General features: G+C 43.0%; 1 protein-coding gene across 3 annotated transcripts in view; it reads right to left on the bottom strand.

Moving 5' to 3' along the window:
- Positions 1-1,694: 1,694 nt before the first annotated feature.
- Positions 1,695-22,816, bottom strand: part of LOC130360626 (cysteinyl leukotriene receptor 2-like) — a 108,516-nt gene continuing 87,394 nt past the window's right edge. For all 3 annotated transcript variants that reach the window (XM_056563171.1, XM_056563170.1, XM_056563172.1), the window contains exons 2-3: positions 15,667-15,724; positions 1,695-4,383 (exon numbers count right to left, since the gene is read on the bottom strand). In XM_056563171.1, coding sequence (XP_056419146.1) covers positions 3,256-4,383 — 1,128 coding nt within the window. In that variant the 5' untranslated portion in view covers positions 15,667-15,724 and the 3' untranslated portion in view covers positions 1,695-3,255. The remainder of the gene's footprint in view (positions 4,384-15,666; positions 15,725-22,816) is intronic.

Here is a 22,816-nt window from a genome sequence, read left to right on the forward strand (position 1 = left end):
GATGGAAAAATCTCCAAAAGGCATCAAATTACAGACATTCTTATAATATGTCAACAAAAGTTAGATTTTATTTCCATCATTTACACTTTCAAAATAACAGAAATCAAAAAATGGCATCTGCAAAAGTTTGAGCTCCCTGCAGAATTTATAGCATGCACTGCCCCCTTTGCAAAGCTGAGACCTGCCAGTGTCATGGATTGCTCTCAATCATCATCTGGGAAGACCAGGTGATGTCAATCTCAAAGGTTTTAAATGCCCAGACTCATCTGACCTTGCCCCAACAATCAGCACCATGGATTCTTCTAAGCAGTTGTCTAGAAATCTGAAACTGAAAATAGTTGACGCTCACAAAGCTGGAGAAGGCTATAAGAAGATAGCAAAATGTTTTCAGATGTCAATATCCTCTGTTCGGAATGTAATTAAGAAATGGCATAAGGAACAGTGGAAGTATAAGTGGGAAAATGAGAGGTTTCATTACAAAGTACAATTGGTCACGCAAAAAACAAGCCCTTATATGGGTCTTTAGATGGAAATATAAAAGAGTTATGGATTTTAGAAGGCGAGGAGGAGAAAACAAAAACGCTAAAATAAAATTGTCCGGGTCCTTAAAGTGAAAATGGGCTTGGTCATTAAGGGGTTAACTCCTTAACGACACAGGACGTATATTTACGTCCTGCGCCGGCTCCCGCAATATAATGCAGGGTCATATCGAGTCGGTCCCAGCGGCCATCAATGGCCTGGACCTGCGGCTAATACCGGACATCACCAATCACGGTGATGCCCGGTATTAACCCTTCAGATACTGAAGTGAAAGCTTCCCGGCAGCTCAGTGGTGTTGTTCGGGACCACAACAGTGAAATCGTGGTGTCCCGAACAGCTTGCAGGACGCAAGCAGGATCCCAACCTGCCTCCTCATTTGGTGTCCGATCGCCAAATGACTGCTCCGTGCCTGAGATCCAGGCAGGAGCAGTCAAGCGGCGATAACACTGATCAATGCACTGACCCTCCTTTTCACCATTTAACAAAAAAAGCTATGTAAATAAAAATAAATATATACATATGTGGTAACCCCGTGTGTGTAAATGTCCGAACTATAAAAATGCATTGTTAATTAAACCGCATGGTCAATGGCGTACACGTAAAAGAAATTCCAGAAATTTCTCATAGGAAACCATTGATCAATGATTCTGCCGCTTGACTGCTCATGCCTAGATCTCAGGCACTGAGCAGTCATTCGGCGATCGAACAACAGGAGGCAAGTAGGGGGACCCTCCTGCTGTCCTACAGCTGTTTGGGATGCCTTTTAACCCCTTAACTGTGTAACGACCAAGGATGTGTATCCACGTCCTTGTGCCGATGTGAAAGCGTCACCACGTCTGTCAGGAAAATTTCCCGCTCGGGTTTCAAATTGACGTCATGCGCCCCCCAAAAAACAAAAAAACAGTGCAACAAAATCCTGTGACACCTTAATAAATTAGATGAGAAAAACGAGTAGGGAACATACAAAATCTGATGCAACAGAACACATTAGTAAATTGTCATTGTGAGGGGAATTTATCACAACCTGTGTAGAGGAAGAGTGGTGCAGTTGCCCATAGCAACCAGTCAGATTGCTTCTTTTATTTTTAAAGAAGCCTGTGAAAAATTAAAGAATCAATCTGATAGGTTGCTATGGGCAACTGCACCACTCTTCCTCTACACAGGTTTTGATAAATCTCCCCATGTTTCCTTTACCTGGACAAAACTGCAGTAACACTAGGTTCAGACTATGGAAATTGGTCACTGCAGCGCAGAACCGCTTGCACCGCCAAAATTCTGTCACCGAATGAATGATCTGGCTCATTCTTTTATCGGAATCCACATGAAATATGTCTGTGTAGTCCTATAGCCAACTAATTCAGTCTGCCATGGCCGCCCTCTGAATCGATGGTCGGAATATTTCTGGCTGGAGAATCCTCAGTCAGAACCTAGCCTTAGCCATTCAAGTGGTTTGCACTTTGGTCCCATTTGCAAAAGTATAAAAAAGCATTCATCAATCATAATTCCCTTTAGGATTAACACAGGAACCTTGTTCTTCCCACAGTGTAATTTTAGCTATTTAATTAAACCATTTAACTATTTTATTAACCTATTAATCCAACAAAATGATGAAGATTTATCAAATATAATCCAAGAAAAACAAAGTTATCTTATAAGATGGATGCACTTTAAGGAAAATGAAAATAAAAAATCACAATAATCATATACAAAAAATACAAATGTGCTAGGCATGCATTTAAGGGGTCTCTTTCCTATCTAGAGAATGAATGGAGTATTGATGTTCATGTGCACTCTGGCATTGTATTCTGATGGTAGACCATTTTCAAGATGGGGGAGGGGAGCCACAGCAATCGGGCCCCTTGCAATCATATAGTTTCTCCCTATCCACAGGACTTTGCTATTTAGAACAAGTTCTTTAATGGCGTATTTTATGACATGTAATCACACATGCTAAAACACTTAGGATGTGGTGCTTAATTTTTTCATTAGTTTATAGTAGAAGAAATATAGTGAAAGCTATACTTATGTCATGTGTATAGGTAAAATAGAACAAAGGTCCCCAACCCTTTATGCTTTGTGCGCCACATTCAACTTGTTGGGAGTCATATTAAACTCTAATAATGAGCAGGACATATATTAAATGAATTGACAAGCATTTGCAGATGGATAGTTGGCACTAGCGTTATTCCATAAAAGGACCAATATTTGGAGGATAGAATGTGTCTGCAATAATGTTAATTGACTTTAATTGACATTTGGTTAAAAAATGTAAATAAAATAAAAAGGGATTTATCTATCTACATGAAAGTAGTCTATAAAATATATTTACATGTATAACTAGAAATGCAGAAGTATCAAAATATTACTTTTATTCAAACTTTTTGTTTTTTGGCGGCTGAAAATATGGCCATATTTATGCGAAAATACCCTAAAATGATCAAGAAGCTTTCTCAAAAGCATACCTATAATGCCTAACAACATTCAGCATAGATTAACAATAAGAAGAAAAGACACTATCTTTGACACCACAATAGTAGTGTGTAATACTGGTTATTGTATATAAAATGCTATTGAAGCTTCCTTTTTATGCTTTTGCCCCCTCATTTCAAATGGTTCTAATAAAAGTAATATTTCCCATCTATCACTGGAAAATGAGGAGGGATTAAATATTAATGTAAAGTACTTTTTCAAATTGCCCATGCGCATGCCTACAGCTTACAATGCCTGCGGCGAGTCACATACAATGGGGTCGCAAGCCAAAAGTGGATCCTGGGCCACAGGTTGGGGTTCTGTAGGATTGCGGTTGAAGCATATAAGTGTTACATTGTTTTGTTCATTACTTGACATTTGACCATTTTCATTCATTGGTATTTCCTCTACTATTGCCTCCTGCATACCACTTGTGGCAGTAGATGAAGATTTTACATTTGCAGCCATTTTTGGCATGCATAGCAATTGGAGCCATGCTTTATAACCATGTCCTACAAATACATATAAGAGAGGATCCAAGCAGGTATTTAGAACAGCTAAACACAGTGTTGTAACAACAGTCTTCTGAAGAACACCATGTAAGGTGCATATGTCTGGGTGATAAAGCAAGTAATGTAGATGAACTGTCCTTTGAATATGGTATGGCAAGAAACAGACACAGCAAACTAAAAGAATCAAGACTATCATAGTGACTTGCTTTCTAATAGTTTTCTTCTCCATAGGTATGGTCACAATATGTTTGATGAGCAATCCGTTACATACAATAATGGCCAGGAACGGGAGTATAAATCCAACAACCAACGCATAATAGTTCATATACATTACCCTCTGCCATGCTGACATCACCGCAGGCTCAAAGCACCTTGTAGCATTTTGCCGGACACTGATACCAGAAAGTAGGAAGGGTGTTGTACTTAGACCTGTAAAAACCCAGATAGCTGCACAAACTTTTCGAGCTGTCTTTACTTTGATTGTTTCTGTGTGCACCACTGACTTATAGCGGAAAATGCTTAAACAAGCCATGAAAAAGATACTGGAGTACATGCTGCAATAGAAAGAGAATGTAGTAAGACGACACAGAATGTCCCCAAAAATCCATGTCCCATCCTTGTAGTAATAGGTTATCCTTAGAGGCAGGAAAACTATAAAAACAAGATCAGCCACTGCAAGGTTTAGTAGGCATATAGTTGAATGTCCCTTCTTTTTCCTGACCATGCAAAAAACATACACGGCAACCCCATTAAACAGCAAGCCGCCGAAAAAAACTATGGTATAGACAACGGTATACACCAGATACTTGTAATCATCTTCTGTGGGGCAGGGGTGTATGGGGTCCGCTTCACTGTTGTTCATCTGTAAAGATATAAATAAAGTGTATGTTATAAGAACATTCAGGTCTCAATGACTCATAGTAGTGTCACATGGGCCTCAGTGATGAAACGCAATGTGGTCAGAACCAAGGTCCTGACTATTCTGAGGAAGTGCAATCTATCTGTCAAGCCCTCATAACTATGAGAAAAATACTCTAGTTGGGCTATGTTTAACACTGATATTTAGATCATTCAATTAGGTTTCTGTTGTCCCTGTGTTCACGGTCTGCCTTACGGGCGTGTGACCCATACAGCTACATTACCCTGCACTAGTGAATGGGGCACCAGCTCAGCACTCCCCATTCAGACCAAACTGTCTTTTAGTTGTAGTTATATAGTTGTGGCCCATTCTGTGTACCCATATAGTTGTAGACAGCCCCCACAAACATACTGCCCCCAGCCATATGCTGCCCCACATCGATGCTCCACTGCTCCTTTGGTCTGGGGTTGGGACCATCTACTATGAGCCATATCAGTAGGTCTCCCGATCGGAGGAGCAGTGAAGCATCCCGGATCAGATGTTCTCCCCCAGGGTCCAGACTGACATCCTCCTGGTTTGATCCTTTGAGCGCAACATCAGCTATCATCAGGGGCATAATGTTAGTTGGTGTGCACTGCACATCCCCCTCTGCAGTCACAAATACTAGCAGCCACGGTTTAAATGTGATTCGGCGGTGGCTGCCACTTTAAGATCAGGCATAATGGGCCGCAACTACTTGAAGAGCAGTGACCAGTGGATGCTACATAATAACCAGGACAAAGGTCCCAAATCTTGGACTTTCCTGATAACACTAAGATGTCTGGTCTACAGTATGAATGTATATAAAGTCTATGAGACTGTCACGATGCCGGCTGGCAGGTAGTGGATCCTCTGTGCCAGAGAGGGATTGGCGTGGACCGTGCTAGTGGATCGGTTCTAAGTCACTACTGGTTTTCACCAGAGCCCGCCGCAAAGCGGGATGGTCTTGCTGCGGCGGTAGTGACCAGGTCGTATCCACTAGCAACGGCTCACCTCTCTGGCTGCTGAAGATAGGCGCGGTACAAGGGAGTAGACAGAAGCAAGGTCGGACGTAGCAGAAGGTCGGGGCAGGCAGCAAGGATCGTAGTCAGGGGCAACGGCAGGAGGTCTGGAACACAGGCTAGGAACACACAAGGAAACGCTTTCACTGGCACAATGGCAACAAGATCCGGCAAGGAAGTGCAGGGGAAGTGAGGTGATATAGGGAAGTGCACAGGTGAAGACACTAATTGGAATCACTGCGCCAATCAGCGGCGCAGTGGCCCTTTAAATCGCAAAGACCCGGCGCGCGCGCGCCCTAGGGAGCGGGGCCGCGCGCGCCGGGACAGGACCGAGGGAGAGCGAGTCAGGTACGGGAGCCGGGGTGCGCATCGCGAGCGGGCGCTACCCGCATCGCGAATCGCATCCCGGCTGGAAGCGGAATCGCAGCGCCCCGGGTCAGTGGATCTGACCGGAGCGCTGCAGCGGGGAGAGTGTAGCGAGCGCTCCGGGGAGGAGCGGGGACCCGGAGCGCTCGGCGTAACAGAGACTTTATGTAAATCTGTACACATACCTAATGAGAGTCCAGTTAAAAATAATTGGCACAGTGCTCAGTTGAATGCTTCTGTGGGGGTCTCAGCACCCGGACCCTGTCTGATATGTCATGAGTTTGTAAAAGAGGATAGAAATCGTACACAGAAGCTACAGCAGTGAAGGGTGTTTTTTTCAAAACTGCAATTATTTGGACTATTTTCAAACTTTAGATATAGTTAAGGGGTTTTCAAACAAATATATGAACTCCTTAAGATCAAGCAAAATGTATGAGTAAATGTACGGTGCTGCTAAGGGTTACTTAGAGCATAGCGCCGTGCATTAACAGCGCTGCATTCTGGGATCAAGGCATCTCTGGGCATGGTTATCAAGCAGCAGCAATCCCAGCACGTCGCCCAGGGGGGTCCCCCCCCTTGTTGGCGATAATTGTGATATGCCAGAAGTCTGTGCACGCTGAAAGTTGTACTTATGTAACAGCTGGAGGTACTTTTTCCCTCCAGATGTTGCATAACTACAACTCCCAGCATGCATGGACAGTCAAAAGGCATGCTGGGCATTGTAGTTGTGCAACACCTGGAGGCACACAACTACAACTCTAAGCATGCCCTTTGGCTGTCTGTGCATGCTGGGAGTTGTAGTTATGCAACTGTTGGAGACACTTATTTTCTATCAAAAAGTGTCCCTCCAGCTGTTGCATAACTACAGCTCCCAGCATTCACGGACAGCCGAAGGGCATGCTGGGAGTTATAGCTGTGGGCCTCTAGCTGTTGCATAATTACAACTCCCAGCATGCCCTTCAGCTATCAGGGCATGCTGGGAGTTGTAGTTATACAACAGCTAGATTACACGGCGGGTTCCCAGTAAGTTTCCCGCTCCGAGTTTGAGTTGCGGAATATCTGCCGTAGCTCAGTCTTGTAGAGGAAACTCATTGTAAACCCCACCGTGTGTACATTCAATAAAAACACTGCACTACACTACACTTTCACATAATAAAGTGCAAAACACTACAGATATACACACAGTTAATCCTTCCCCCCCCCCCCATCTCATAAAAATTTAAAATGTACGGCACTGATTCCTAAACAACAACTCATAGCATGCATGGACAGCCATTGACTGTTCAGACATTCTGGGAGTTGTAGCTTTGCAACAGCTGAAGGCACCCTGTTTGGGAAACACTGCCGTAGGTTATGCAAATCCCTAATTTAGGCCTCAAATGTGCATGAAGATCTCTTTGGAATTCCTGTTGTATTCAAGGCAACAGTTTAGGGCCACATACATATGGGGTATTTCCGTAGAAATTGCGTTATACATTTTTGGGGGCTTTTGCTCCTTTTACCCCTTATGAAAAAGAATAGTTGGGGGCTACAGTAGCATGTTAATGTAAAAAAAAAAAAATTACATTTTCTACACTAACATGCTGGTGTATCCCCATACTTAAAATTTTCACAAGAGGTAAAAGGAGAAAAAGACCCCCAAAATATTTGTAACACAATTTCTCCCAAGTATGGAAATACCCCATATGTGGATGTAAAGTGCTCTGCGGGCGCACAAAATGGCTCAGGAGTGAAAGCGCACTATATACATTTGAGGCCTAAATGGTGATTTGTACAGGGGTGATTGATAGTTGCAGCAGTTCTGACATAAATGCAAAAAAATAAAAAATAAAAAAAACACCCACATGTGACCCCATTATGGAAACTGCACCCCTCATAGGAATGTAACAAGGGGAGCAGTGAGCATTTACATCTCACAGGTGTCTGACAGATTTTTGGAACAGTGGTTCGTGAAATCAAATTTTTCATTTGCACAGCCCACTGTTCCAAAAATCTGTCAAATGCCAGTGAGGTTTAATTGTTCACTACACCCCTTGCTACATTCCGTGAGGAGTGTTCCTTGAGTTTCCAAAATGGGGGTCACATGTGGGGGGTCCACTGTTCTAACACCAAGGGGGCTTTGTAAACGCACATGGCCCCCAACTTAAATTCCAGCCAAATTCTCTCTCCAAAAGCCCAATGGTGCTCCTTCTCTTATAAGCCCTGTTGTGCCCCGCAGAGCGCTTAATGTCCACATATGGGGTATTTTCATACTCAGAAGAAATGGATTTACAAATTTTGGTGGGCTACCCCTTTGTGAAAATGAAAAAATGGGGTAATAGCATTTTTTTTGTAAAAAAAAAAAAATAACACAAATAAAAATTAATTTTCACATCTAACTTTAACAAAAATGTGCACCTGTGGGGTGTTAAGGCTCAGTGTACCCCTTGTATATTCCTTGAGGGCTATAGTTTCTATAATATATATCTATATAAATATATATATATATATATATTTTTTTTTTGCTGTTCTGGCTCCATGGGGGCTTCCTAACATGTCACTCAAAAAATCATTTCAGCAAAATTCTCTTTCCAAAAGCCCAATGACGCTCCTTCTCTCCTGAGCCCTTTACATCCACATATGAGGTATTTATATACTCGAGAAATTGGGTTACACATTTTTGGGTCTTTTTTTTCTATTTACCCCTCGTAAAAATTAAAAAAAATAGCTACAAGAACATGTTAGTGCAAAAAAATTTGATTTTCCTGTGAAACACCTAAGGGTTAACAAACTTTCTGAATGCCATTTTGAATACTTTGGAGGTGGTTTCTATAATGGGGATTTTCTTACAGAAAGGCCCCTTAATTCCACTTCAAACTGAACTGGCCCCTGAAAAATTCAGATTTAAATTTTTCTCGTGAAAATTTGGAAAATTGCTGCTATATTTTAAAACCCTCTAATGTCTTCAAAAATTAAAAACATGTCTAGTTTATGATGCCAACATGAAGTTGACATATTGTATTTGTGAATCAATATATAATTTATTTGCCATATCCATTTTCCTTACAAGCAGAGAGCTTCAAAGTTAGAAGAATGCTAAATATTTCAAATTTTCATACATTTTTTATTTTTTATTTTATTTATTTTTTTACAAAGAAATGATACAACAGAGTCAGAATGATAAGTAAGAGCATCTCAGAGTTAAGGATTTTTTTTTTTTTTTCAAATCAACAGGTGCCAGAAAGTTAAACAGATTTGTAAATGACTTCTACTCAAAATTTGTAATCCTTCCAGTTCTTATCAGCTGCTGTATACTACAGAGGAAGACATATAGTTATTTTCTGTCTGACCAAAGTGCTCTCTACTGACACCTCTGTCCGTGTCAGGAACTGGTCAGAGTACAAGCAAATCCGCATAGCAATTCTCTCCTGCTCTGGACAGTTCCTGACACAGACAGAGGTGGCAGCAGAGAGCACTGTAATCAGACTAAAAAGAACTTCACAACTTTCTCTGTAGTATACAGCAGCTGATAAGTACTGTCAGGATTAAGATTTTTAAATACAAGTAATTTAAAAATCTTTTTACTTTCTAGCACCAGTTGATTTGGATTTTTTCCCCACCCCTATAGATAGAGGATAAGATGTCTAGCAGCAGAGTACCCCTTTAACCTATGAACTACATAAAATAAGATGCTTTCCCACAAGACTTGAAATATTTTGACTGCCAAGAGTTTTACTAAGAAAATGATATATCTAACCACATTTTTGCAATAATTACAGGAAGTTAGCTATGAGATAAAGTATTTCTCATGAACACAGGCCCCAGCAACTACAGGTTACTGACACTGGAAGCCTTTGCTCAACGCTAAAGATAGGGAAACAACAAGAGATGACCCCCTACCATTATACAGTATATAACTGGTTATATAGAATATTTTGTGAATGTTCTACAGATGTGTCCACCTTTACTTTTCCTTGATTTTAGATGCTGTTTCCATTTTCCCATTATATAAATGTACAAAACCTTAAGTAGTCTACAACTCACAGTGAAGAGTTGTTAAAATAAGAAGCAATATAAAAATAATAAGGCAAGTTTGTCACATAAAAGGGAATATGAAAATACATTAACCTGTAATATAGATGTTAAAATATGCCTAGTGAGGATAATGCCTAGAGAGGATAATGAAAAAAGAATTGTAATAATTTAGATTAACAGAGGAAATAGTGTTGACAGGGGCACTAACAAAAGCACATTACCTATATAGTATTAGATGTCAGATATTCAAATGAATAACTGCACTTGGATAGGCTTAGTCTGACATATGAAGGCTTTTTACTGTAACTTATATAGAGGCATCATCCTATATGAGGTCTATCTGCTCTAGAATGTATGTAAATTGAGAACCTTTTAAAGACAGCTCTTTCAGGTCTGTCAGGTCAATATCATGCTTAGGGCTCAAATGTCAAAGAGGCGGTGCTGAGCTACAGGATGCACGCCTGCTCCCTCACCCTTCCCGACCTTGACTGATTGATTTGTACAGCTCTGTGTTGGAAGCCGAGCCCTGTATGTTAAGGAATTAAGACAGGGTAGGAAAAGTTGTGCAACTTGTGGCTCAGCACCACCTCTCTGACACTTGAACCCTTAGCATGATATAGATTCCTTTTAAATAGCTTATTTATATAGTGTAGAACAACCTGCATTATAATAAAAAATGTAGCTTAACCCCTTAAGGACCAGGCCATTTTACACCTTAGGACAAGAGCGTTTTTTGTACATCTGATCGCTGTCAATTTAAACATTAATAACTCTGGAATGCTTTTAGTTATCATTCGGATTCCAAGACTGTTTTTTTCGTGACATATTCTACTTTAACATAGTGGTAAAATTTTGTGGTAACTTGCATCCTTTCTTGGAGAAAAATCCCCAAATTTGATGAAAAATTTGAAAATTTGGCATTTTTCTAACTTTGAAGCTCTCTGCTTGTAAGGAAAATGGATATTCAAAACAAAAAAAAAATTATTCACATTTCCAATATGTCTACTTTATGTTTGAATCATAAAATTGACGTGTTTTTACTTTTGGAAGACACCAGAGGGCTTCAAAGTTCAGCAGCAATTTTCCAATTTTTCACAAAATTTTCAAACTCACTATTTTTCAGAGACCAGTTTAGGTTTGCAGTGGATTTGAAGGGTCTTCATATAAGAAATACCCCACAAATGACCCCATTATAAAAACTGCACCCCCCAAAGTATTCAAAATGGCATTTAGTAGGTGTTTTAACTCTTTAAGTGTTTCACAGGAATAGCAGCAAAGTGAAGGAGAAAATTCACAAGCTTAATTTTTTACACTTGCATGTTCTTGTAAACCCAATTTTTTTATTTTTATAAGGGGTAAAAGGAGAAAATGTATACTTATTTTTGTAGCGCAATTTCTCTCGAGTAAGGACAAACCTCATATGTCTATGTAAATTGTTCGGCGGGCGCAGTAGAGTGCTCAGAAGCGAAGGAGCGACAAGGGGATTTTGGAGAGTACGTTTTTCAGAGATGGTTTTTGGGGGGCATGTTGCATTTAGGAAGCCCCTATGGTGCCAGAACAGCAAAAAAAAAAAAACACATGGCATACCATTTTGGAAACTAGACCCCTTGGGGAACGTAACAAGGAATAAATTGAGCCTTAATACCCCACAAGTGTTTCACAACTTTTGCATATGTAAAAAAAATAATTTTGTTTTCACTAAAATGTGTGTTTCCCCCAAAATTTCAAATTTTTGCAAGGATTAATAGCAGAAAATACCCCCCAAAATTTGTAGGAGGTACCCCATAAGTTGACCTGAAGTGCACTATGGGCGAACTACAATGCTCAGAAGAGGAGGAACACCATTGAGCTTTTGGAAAGAGAATTCATTTGGAATGGTAGTCAGGGGCCATGTGCATTTACAAAGCCCCCCGTGGTGCCAGAACAGAACAGTGGACCCCCCACATGTGACCCTATTTTGGAAACTACACCCCTCACAGAATTGAATAAGTGGTGCAGTGAGCATTTACACCCCACTGGCGTTTGACAGATCTTTGGAACAGTGGGCTGTGCAAATGAAAAATTACATTTTTCATTTTTATGGACCACTGTTCAAAAATGTTGTTAGATACCAGTGGGGTATAAAAGCTAACTGTACCCCTTGTTACATTACTTGAGGGGTGTAGTTTCCAAAATGAGGTCACATGTGGGGGAGGGTCGACTTTTCGGGAACCATAGGGGCTTTGTAAACGCACATGGCCTTCAATTCCAGCCAAATTCTCTCTCACGGATCACTGTTCCAAAAATCTGTCAGACACCTGTGGGGCATAAATGCTCACTGTACCCCTTATTACATTACATGAGGGGTGTAGTTTTCAAAATGGGGTCACATGTGGGGGGGGGGGTCCATTGTTCTGGTACCATGGGGACTTTGTAAACACAAGTGGCCTTCAATTCCGGACAAATTTTCTCTTCAAAATCCCAATGGCGCTCCTTCTCTTCTGAGCATTGTAGTGCACCCATAGAGCACTTTAGATCCACATATGGGGTATGTTCTTACTCAGAAGAAATGGGGTTAAACATTTTGGGGGGCTTTTTTCCTATTTTCCCTTGTGAAAATGAAAAATTTAGGGTGACACCAGCATTTTAGTGAAAACATTTTTTTTTTCATTTTCCCATCCAACTTTAATGAAAATTTGTCAAACACCTGTGGGGTGTTCAGGCTCACTATACCCCTTGTTGCATTCTGTGAGGGGTGTCGTTTCCAAAATGGTGTCACATGTGGGTATTTATTTTTTTGGTTTTATGTCAGAACCGCTGTAAAATCAGCCACCCCTGTGCAAATCACCAATTTAGGCCTCAAATGTACATGGTGCACTCTCCCTTCTGGGCCTTGTTGTGCGTCACGCCCACATATGGGGTATTTCTGTACTCAGGAGAAATTGCGTTACAAATTTTGAGGGTCTTTTTTTCCTTTTACCTCTCGTGAAAATAAAAAGTAAAGGACAACATCAACATGTTAGTGTAAAAAAAATTTTTTTTTTACACTAACAGGCTGGTGTAGACCCCAACTTTTCTTTTTCATAAGGGGTAAAAGGAAAAAAAGCCCCCAAAATTAGTAGTGCAATTTCTCCCGATTACGGAGATACCCCATATGTGGCAGTAAACTGTTTCCTTGAAATACGACAGGGCTCTGAAGTGAGAGAGCGCCATGCGCATTTGAGGACCAAATTAGGGATTGCACAGGGGATGACATAGGGGTATTCTACGCCAGTGATTCCCAAACAGGGTGCCTCCAGCTGTTGCTAAACTGCCAGCATGCCTGGACAGTCAGTGGCTGTCCGGAAATGCTGTGAGTTGTTGTTTTGCAACAGCTGGAGGCTCTGTTTTGGAAACACTGCCGTACAATACGTTTATTTTTATTGGGGGGACAGTGTAAGGGGTGTATATGTAATATGTAGTGTTTTACCCTTTATTATGTGTTAGTGTAGTGTAGTGTTTTTAGGGTACGTTCACACTGGCGGAGGTTTACAGTGAATTTACCGCTAAGAGTTTGCGCTGCGCTGTGGACATGCTGGGAGTTGTAGTTTTGCAACATCTGGAGGGATACAGTTTAGAGACCACTATAGTGGTCTCAGACTGTAGCCCTCCAGATGTTGCTAAGTAACTCACCGGCTTCCGTTGGATCCAGGGAGCTGCGTCGCCGTCTTCTTCTTCTTCCGCCGATCGTCGCCCGCTGCCGCCGCTGATCGTCGCCCGCTGCCGTCGCCGATGGGTAAGTGGATCTTCGGCGCCGGTCCCTGTCGGTTTCCCCGTCCTGCCCCGCCTATTGTGGGTGGGCAGAACGGGGAAACCGAAAGTAAACCCCTCCGCCCCCCATCTGCTATTGGTGGTCGCATCTAGACCACCAATAGCAGAGATAGGAGGGGTGGCACCTCTGCCACCTCACTCCTATTGCTTCAAGGGGATCGTGGGTGTCTAGGACATCCGCGATCCCCTTTATTTTCCGGGTCACTATAGACCCATATGACCCGGAATAGTCGCAAATCGCAAGTGTGAATTCACTTGCGATTTTCGGGCGATCGCAGACATGGGGGGGGGGGGGGTTCTGATGACCCCACTGGGCATTTGCGCGGGGTGCCTGCTGATAGATATCAGCAGTCACCCTGGCCCGGTCCCCGCCCGGCGTGCTGCAGGGGCCGGAATTCCCACGGATGTATGAGTACTTCCATGGTCCTTAAGACCCAGGGCGCAGGGACGTACTCATACGTCCGTGGTCCTTAACCCCTTAATGACGCAGGACGTATATTTACGTCCTGCGCCGGCTCCCGCGTTATGAAGCGGGATCGCGCCGCGATCCTGCATCATATCGCGTCAGTCCCGGCGCTCATCAATGGCCGGGACCCGCGGCTAATACCACACATCGCCGATCGCGGCGATGTGCGGTATTAACCCTTTAGAAGCGGCGGTCAAAGCTGACCGCCGCTTCTAAAGTGAAACTGAAAGTGACCCGGCTGCTCAGTCGGGCTGTTCGGGACCGCTGCGGTGAAATCGCGGCATCCCAAACAGCTGACAGGACACCGGGAGGGCCCTTACCTGCCTCCTCGGTGTCCGATCGACGAATGACTGCTCCGTGCCTGAGATCCAGGCAGGAGCAGTCAAGCGACGATAATGCTGATCACAGGCGTGTTAATACACGCCAGTGATCAGCATAGGAGATCAGTGTGTGCAGTGTTATAGGTCCCTATGGGACCTATAACACTGCAAAAAAATGTAAAAAAAAAAAGTGTTAATAAAGGTCATTTAACCCCTTCCCTAATAAAAGTTTGAATCACCCCCCTTTTGCCATAAAAAAATAAAACAGTGTAAAAAAAATAAATAAATAAACATATGTGGTATCGCCGCGTGCGTAAATGTCCGAACTATAAAAATATATCATTAATTAAACCGCACGGTCAATGGCGTACGCGCAAAAAAAAATTCCAAAGTCCAAAAAAGCGTATTTTGGTCACTTTTTATACCATTAAAAAGTCCGATCAAAACAAGAATCATACAGATAAAAACTTCACATCACGGCGCAAAAAATGAGTCCTCATACCGCCCTGTACATGGAAAAATAAAAAAGTTATAGGGGTCAGAAGATGACATTTTTAAACGTTTAAATTTTCCTGCATGTAGTTATGATTTTTTCCAGAAGTGCGACAAAATCAAACCTATATAAGTAGGGTATCATTTAACCGTATGGACCTACAGAATAATGATCAGGTGTAATTTTTTCTGAAATATGCACTGCGTAGAAACGGAAGCCCCCAAAAGTTACAAAACGGCGTTTTTTTTTTTCGATTTTGTCGCACAATTATTTTTTTATCCGTTTCGCCGTGCATTTTTGGGTAAAATGACTAATGTCACTGCAAAGTAGAATTGGCGATGCAAAAAATAAGCCATAATATGGATTTTTAGGTGGAAAATTGAAAGGGTTATGATTTTTAAAAGGTAAGGAGGAAAAAACGAAAGTGCAAAAACGGAAAAACCCTGAGTCCTTAAGAGGTTAAGGGGTTAAAGGCTTCATTATAAACTGTTTTTTCCCCCCACACACACCCAGAAGCTCATTATTTATATTTGACACATAGTAATCTGTTATGTACTTAGTATAAAAAAAATTGCAATTATATTTTCATTATCTATGTATGCAGCATAAAAAAAAAAGGAAGGAAAGTCACTGACTGGTAAGCACTATGAGACTGAAGCATGGTAGCAAATATAAAAATGGCCTCATTGTATTATTAATGAGAAGTGTTTCTTCTTTCATCTAAATTGTGTTTGTCAAACTAGTTCACCATGAAGTATCATAAGTCTATTCACGTGATGCCCACATTTTTATACTTACATTCTTTTACTTTTTTAACATTAAATCGTCCTGTTGCTTTATGCTTTGAATTCCTTGTCTGAGAAAAAGATGAAAATAGTCAGTAAACTGCAAATGAGAGGTTTCTAAATACTTTAATGAGAAAAATGACATAAATATGATTTTTACTTCCAAATTTAGCCAAATACACATAAAATTCCTGGATGTGGAATTAAATACTAAGAGGATAAATACTAGGGATGAGCAAATTGAATCTGATAAATCCAAATTCGTTACGAACTTCAGGAAAAATTTGATTTGCAGCAAATTTGAATATTGCCGCGATTCTATTGCGCAAATCGCTTCATTGAACTCCAGGAAGGCAGGAACAAACGTAGGCGGGATGACCCTGAATCACATGCAGCATGCAGCCTATCAGCAGCCAGTCACTCCTGTGATGTCACAGCCCTATGTAATTGGCAGCCATATTGCAGCCAGTCACTTCAGCCTTTCACTGCAGAGAAAGAGAGAGGACAGACAGCGCTGTGTGTTGCATAGAAACACACAGCGCTGTCTGTCCCTCTCTCTCTCTCTGCAGTGAAAGGCTGAAGTGACTGGCTGCAATATGTTTGCCAATTATATGGGGCTGTGACATCACAGGAGTGACTTGCTGCTGATAGGCTGCATGCTGCATGTGATTCAGGGTCATCCCGCCCACATTTGTTCCCGCCTTCCCAGGATTCCTTTCCCCGTGTTGTCACATGTGGATCCGCCATTTTAAATGCCCTGGAGCCTAGACCCCACTAAATGGAGTTTAATGAAGAAATTCGCACAGTGTGTGTTTCAAAGAAAAGCATTCTTACTGCAGTGATTTACCTCCCAGTCACTGTCTACAGTGTTCTATTACAGAAAGCAGTGTGTTGCACAGTGTGTTGCACAGAAGAACAGCATCAATTTAGCTCAAGCACAATCCTGCCTAGAAGCACTGATAGGGAAGGGAGTGAGGTTGAGAAAGAAAGTGCAATTTTGGGTGTAGTACACAGCGACTGTGTGCTGCAGCACTGGTGTGTACTGCTGGTGTTGTGCACAAATACTTCTTAAGCGTATTGTAGCGCATTTTTCTGCCCTTATAAGTGCATACCACATATGTACAACTAAGTGGTGTACTATTTTGTTCCTGTTAAAGTCTCAAGGGCCTAGAGACTGTGAAAGGCCAAGCAAAAGTAATCACCGGCTGGTGTTATACACAAATACTTTTTTAAGCGTATTGTTGCACATTTTTCTCCTCTCATAAGTGAATAGCACATACGTTCATCTTAGTGTTGAACTATTTTGTTCCTGTTAAAGTCTCAAGGGCCTAGATATTGTGAAAGGCCAGGCAAAAGTACTTACCGACTAGTGTTGTGTACGGATACTTTTTAAGCGCACTGTAGCGCATTTTTCTGCCCTCATAAATGCATTCAACATATGTACAATTAAGTGGTGTACTATTTTGTTCCTGTTAAAGTCTCACTGGCCTAGATACTGTGAAAGGTCAGGCAAAAAAGTACTCACCGGCTGGTGTTATACACAAATACTTTTTTAAGCATACTGTAGTGCATTTTTCTCCCCTCATAAGTTCATAGCACATATGTACATCTAAGTGGTGTACTATTTTGTTCCTGTTAAAGTCTCAAGGGCCTAGATACTGTGAAAGGCCAGGCAAAAGTAATCACTGGCTGGTGTTATACACAAATACTTTTTTAAGCATACTGTAGCACATTTTCTCCCCTCATAGGTGCATACCACATACTTACAACTAAGTGGTGTATTATTTTGTTCTTGTTAAAGTCACAAGGGCCTAGATGCTGTGAAAGGCCAGGCAAAAGTAATCACCAGCTGGTGTTGTACACAAATCCTTTTTTAAGCATACTGTAGCACATTTTTCTGCCCTCATAAGTGCATACAACATATGTACAATTAAATGGTGTACTGTCACGATTCGGCTTACAGGTTGTGGATCCACTGTGTCAGCGAGGGATTGGCGTGGACCGTGCTGGTGGACCGGTTCTAAGAGGCTACTGGTATTCACCAGAGCCCGCCGCAAAGCGGGATGGTCTTGCTGCGGCAGTAGCAACCAGGTCGTATCCACTAGCAACGGCTCAACCTCGCTGACTGCTGAGAAGGCGTGGGACAGAAGGACTAGGCAGAGGCAAGGTCAGACGTAGCAGAAGGTCGGGGCAGGCGGCAAGGTTCGTAGTCAAGATGGATAGCAAGGGTTCAGGTAACACAGGCTTGGACAACACTAAACGCTTTCACTGGCACAATGGCAACAAGATCCGGCAAGGGAGTGCAGGGGCAGTGAGCAGATATAGCCAGGGAGCAGGTGGAAGTCAATTAAGCTAATTGGGCCAGGCACCAATCATTGGTGCACTGGCCCTTTAAGTCTCAGAGAGCTGGCGCGCGCCCTAGAGAGCGGAGCCGCGCGCGCCAGCACATGACAGCAGGGGACCGGGACGGGTAAGCGACTTGGGATGCGATTCGCGAGCGGGCGCGTCCCGCTGTGCGAATCGCATCCCCGACAGCCATGTCAGTGCAGCGCTCCCGGTCAGCGGGACCGACCGGGGCGCTGCAGGGAGAGAGACGCCGTGAGCGCTCCGGGGAGGAGCAGGGACCCGGAGCGCTCAGCGTAACATGTACTATTTTGTTCCTGTTAAAGTCTCAAGTCCCTAGATACTGTGAAAGGTCAGGCAAAAGTACTCACCGGCTGGTGTTATACACAAAAACTTTTTTAAGCATACTTTAGCACAATTTTCTCCCCTCATAAGTGCATAGCACATATGTACATCTAAGTGGTGTTACATAATGTGAGAAGGTGAAAGGTTTCGTGGTGGATGGGCGATATGTGTCACCAAGGCTCCTGGCTTTGGTGAAGTAAGAGCCGGTATTCATTCAGTGTCTGTGGTGTGATGCAGACTGACACTATGGCCGTAGTAAGGCTGGAAGGCCAATCTGGGCCGGCTCTTACTGGGAATGACCAAGTGCATGGTGGGGGTCATTCCTCACAATCCAGGCCGCCTTTTGTTGGCCTTAAAGGCAACCTGAGGGGGATTTGCTAGTTGAAGTTCCCTATGTTTGCCCCAAGTTTGGAAGCTGGTGAGCAGCCTGCCTGGAGGCCTGGAAAAGACTTGCTTGATGCCACATAGCATGGTTTTAGAGGTGAACAAACACCTAAGGAATTAAGGTGGACTTTTGTTACGTTTTCCTTTGTTCTGCATTTAAAGACTGTTTGCTGTGTGACAAGTGTGAATAAAACACTGAACTTTGATTTGGAAAATACTGAATCCATGCCTCTATACTGCAACTGAACCTATTTGCAAGAGTGAGTTATCACAATACGTACAATTAAGTGGTGTACTATTTTGTTCCTGTTAAAGTGTCAGGAGCCTAGATGCTGGCAAAATTACTCACTGGCTGGTGTTATACACAAATACTTTTTTAAGCGTACTGTAGCGCATTTTTCTCCCTTCATAAGTGCATAGCACATATGTACATCTAAGGGGTGCACTATTTTGTTCCTGATAAAATCACAAGGGCATAAATACTGTGAAAGGCCAGGCAAAATTACTCACCAGCTGGTGTTATACATAAATACTTTTTAAGCATACTGTAGAGCATTTTTCTCCCCTCATAAGTGCATACCACATACGTACATCTAAGTGATGTACTATTTTGTTCCTGTTAAAGTCTCAAGGGCCTAGGTACTGTGAAAAACAGCCAAAAGTACACACCTGCTGCTGTTCTAGACAAATACCGGTAAGTGTAGGGGAGTGCATTCTACTGCCCTCATAAGTGCATACCACATACATACATCTAAGTATTGTACCATTTTGTTCCTGATAAAGTCTTAAGGGCCTAGTTACTGTAAAAGGCCAGCCAAAAGTAAACATCTGCTGCTGTTCTAGACAAATACTGTTTTAAGCGTAGTGAAGCGTATTATACTCCCCTCATATATGCACTTAGTATGTCAGGCAGAGAAGTGCCAGGACATGCACAGAGGAATGGCTGAGGCCTAAATTCATCAGACACAGGCAGATGTTGCAGCAGACTAGAGGCGAGTGGCAGCAGAAGTTGCAGTGAGAGGCCTGATCTCCCGGTATCAGCTAGCGGTCGTGCCAGCAACCCATCTGTTGTCATTGATTGGTTAACACAGTCATCCACTTCATCACAAGTGACATCTGATACCTCCAGTCAACAGTCGGTGGGTTCCTCAGACACAACTCTCAGTTGGCGTGGCCTGGGAGCAGTCCCTGTCCTCCCATTGCGCTCCAGATGCTCCTGCTCCTCCTACTTTGAGCCAGTCAATCTGCCAGCAATCCATCGGCGAAGCCATGTCCAATAAACAGTATGCGCCCCACTCATTTAATGGTGCAGAAGCTGAATGTGCACCTGTCCAAGTTGCTGGTACTTCAGTCCCTCCCTTTTCAAGAGGTGGACTCTGTACCTTTCAGAGAACTGATGGCTTGTACCCAGCTGAGGTGGAGAGTCCCAAGCCATCATCTCTGTGCGATGAAGGCAGTAGCAGCCCTGCACAATTTTGTGGAAGAGAAGGTGGGCCAGTCCTTGAGCCTGTCTGTGTGTACCAAAATGCATGGCAGCACAGACATCTGGAGCTGTAACTATGATCAGGGACAATACATGTCCTTTACGGCTCACTGGGTGAATGTGGTTCCTGCACAACCACAACAGCAACTTGGACAGGTCACACCGCTTCCTCCTCCACGCTATTAGGCCGTTGGTCCTGTGACAGTGTGTGACTCTGCCTCTTCATCCTCCACCGTGATCTCAGCCTCTACTGCACGGACAAGTCTCAGTGCCCCTCCAGCATACCATGTGTGCAGGGTACGGCAATGTCACGCTGTTCTTCACATGGTTTGCCTTGGCGAACGGAGTCACACAGGGGAGGAACTGTTAAAAGTCATTCATAAAGAAATCGGAGCATGACTTACTCCCTCAAAAACTGGAAATGAGAACCATGGTGACCGACAATGAGAAGAACATCTTGTCTGAGCTGCGACAAGGAAGGCTGAGCTATGCGGCTTGCATGGTACACGTGTTTAATCTGGTTGTCAAGCGGCTCCTGAAGTGTTCCCCTCTTTTGCAAGACATCCTAACAATGGGAAGGAAACTTTGCATGCACTTCAGCCACTCGTACACCACACAGCACATCCTCCTTGAGCTGCAGCGTCAGAACGGTATCCCCCAAAATAATCTGATTTGTGACATTTCCACATGTTGGAATTTCACCCTCCATATGTATGACCGACTATATGAACAGAGAAAAGCCATCACCGATTTCTTGATGATCCAAGCAGATAGGGGGACTCCCCAGATTAATTTTAATGTCAATGTGACACCTGCCGTTTGCTCAGGCCCTTTGAGGAAGCCACATTATTAGTCAGCCGCCAGGATTACTGGATGAACAATGTCATTTTACTGCTTCTTTTCCTACAACTTGTGTTGGAAAAGAAGGCTGGTCAGGGTACTGGAGACGTGGAGCCTACATCGAACGGCCACATTAGCCCATTGGGAGCTGAACTGGAGGAGGAGGGGGTGGGGCACAGTGGAGCACAGTTTAGATTTTATGCAATGGGAGGTTTTTCTAGTGATCTGACAGGAGAGGAGGAGCAGCCAGAGGAGCTAGAGAGTTATGAGGAAAACGAGACATAGGACCCAGACACACCGTGGCAGTATGCAGTGGAGATTGAGGCAGGGAGTCCCTCCGAGTCACTTGCACAAATGGCACAATGCATGCTTACTTGCTTGCATAGTGACCGCTGAATTGTTACCATTCAGCAACGGGATGACTTCTGGCTCTCCACCTTATTAGACCCTCGCTTCCGGGACAACATGGGGGCATTTTTTACACCCACTGAGAGGACAAACTGACCTACTACAAAGACAACCTACTTAGTCAGTTGGCCAATGCCTATCGGTGCCATCGTCCATCCTCTCTCAGGTCTGACCCGGGGGCCCTCTGCGCTCGCCTTCCACTGCCATGGCTGCTGGGAGGGGTGGGGTGGCAGGAGCAGTACCAGCTCCATCAGCAGCAGCCTGAGTCTACTGTTGCTGATGAGTACCTTTCTTCACCCGCATAGTCAAGCAACTCATCAGCAGCAGGTAGACCTGGAGCAGAACATGAACCAGCAGGTGGTGGCATACCTTGACATGACCATGCCAACACACCTTGAGCTTAACTTTTGGGCAGCCATACCAGATTGTGGCTGCAACTAGCAGAGTTTGCCCTGGAAAAGCTGTCCTGCCAGTAGATATATGGTCTCTTCATGCTTCCGCCAATTACAGGCTGTGTCATTCAGCCACTATATTGTCTTTCTATGCTGCCAACAACTACAGGCTTTGTCATTCAGCCACTATATTGTCTTCTCATGCTGCTTATACATTCCTTAAACATTTTAAAAGGCAGCACTAGCTGCAATCAAACTTCAATTTAAAATTTAAAATTCATCTTTTAAACTTAGGGATTGTGAGTCCTTATGGTCTCCTCATGCTTCTGGGACATTACCTAAACATTTTTATGGTGGTACTAGCTACCATAAATCTTCAATCTTCAATCTTCTCATGCTGCTTATACATTACTTAAACATTTTAAAAGGTAGCACTAGCTGCCATAAAACTTCAATTTAAAATTGAAAATTCATCTTTTAATCTTAGGGATTGTGAGGCCCTATGGTCACCTCATGCTGCATCCAACTCCAAACTGTGTGAGGCCCTATGGTCTCCTCATGCTTCTGGGACATTACCTAAACATTTTTATGGTGGTATTAGCTACCATAAATCTTCAATCTTCTCATGCTGCTTATACATTACTTAAACATTTTAAAAGGTAGCACTAGCTGCCATAAAACTTGAATTTAAAATTGAAAATTAATCTTTTAATCTTAGGGATTGTGAGGCCCTATGGTCCCCTCATGCTGCATCCAACTCCAAATTGTGTCATTCAGCCACTATAGGGTCTCTTCTTGCAGCCCCCAATTCTAGGCTGTATCATTCTGCCAGATTATGGTCTCCTCATGCTGCTGCCACCTATAGGCTCTGTCATTGTACTGCCATGTGACATGTGACTCCTTGTTGGATTTGGTCTTTTGCAACCACACATTTTATTATTAAATCTTGAATTTAAATAAAAAAAAAT

This window comes from Hyla sarda, chromosome 3 (genome assembly GCF_029499605.1).
Source record: "Hyla sarda isolate aHylSar1 chromosome 3, aHylSar1.hap1, whole genome shotgun sequence".
NCBI classification, from domain to species: domain Eukaryota; kingdom Metazoa; phylum Chordata; class Amphibia; order Anura; family Hylidae; genus Hyla; species Hyla sarda.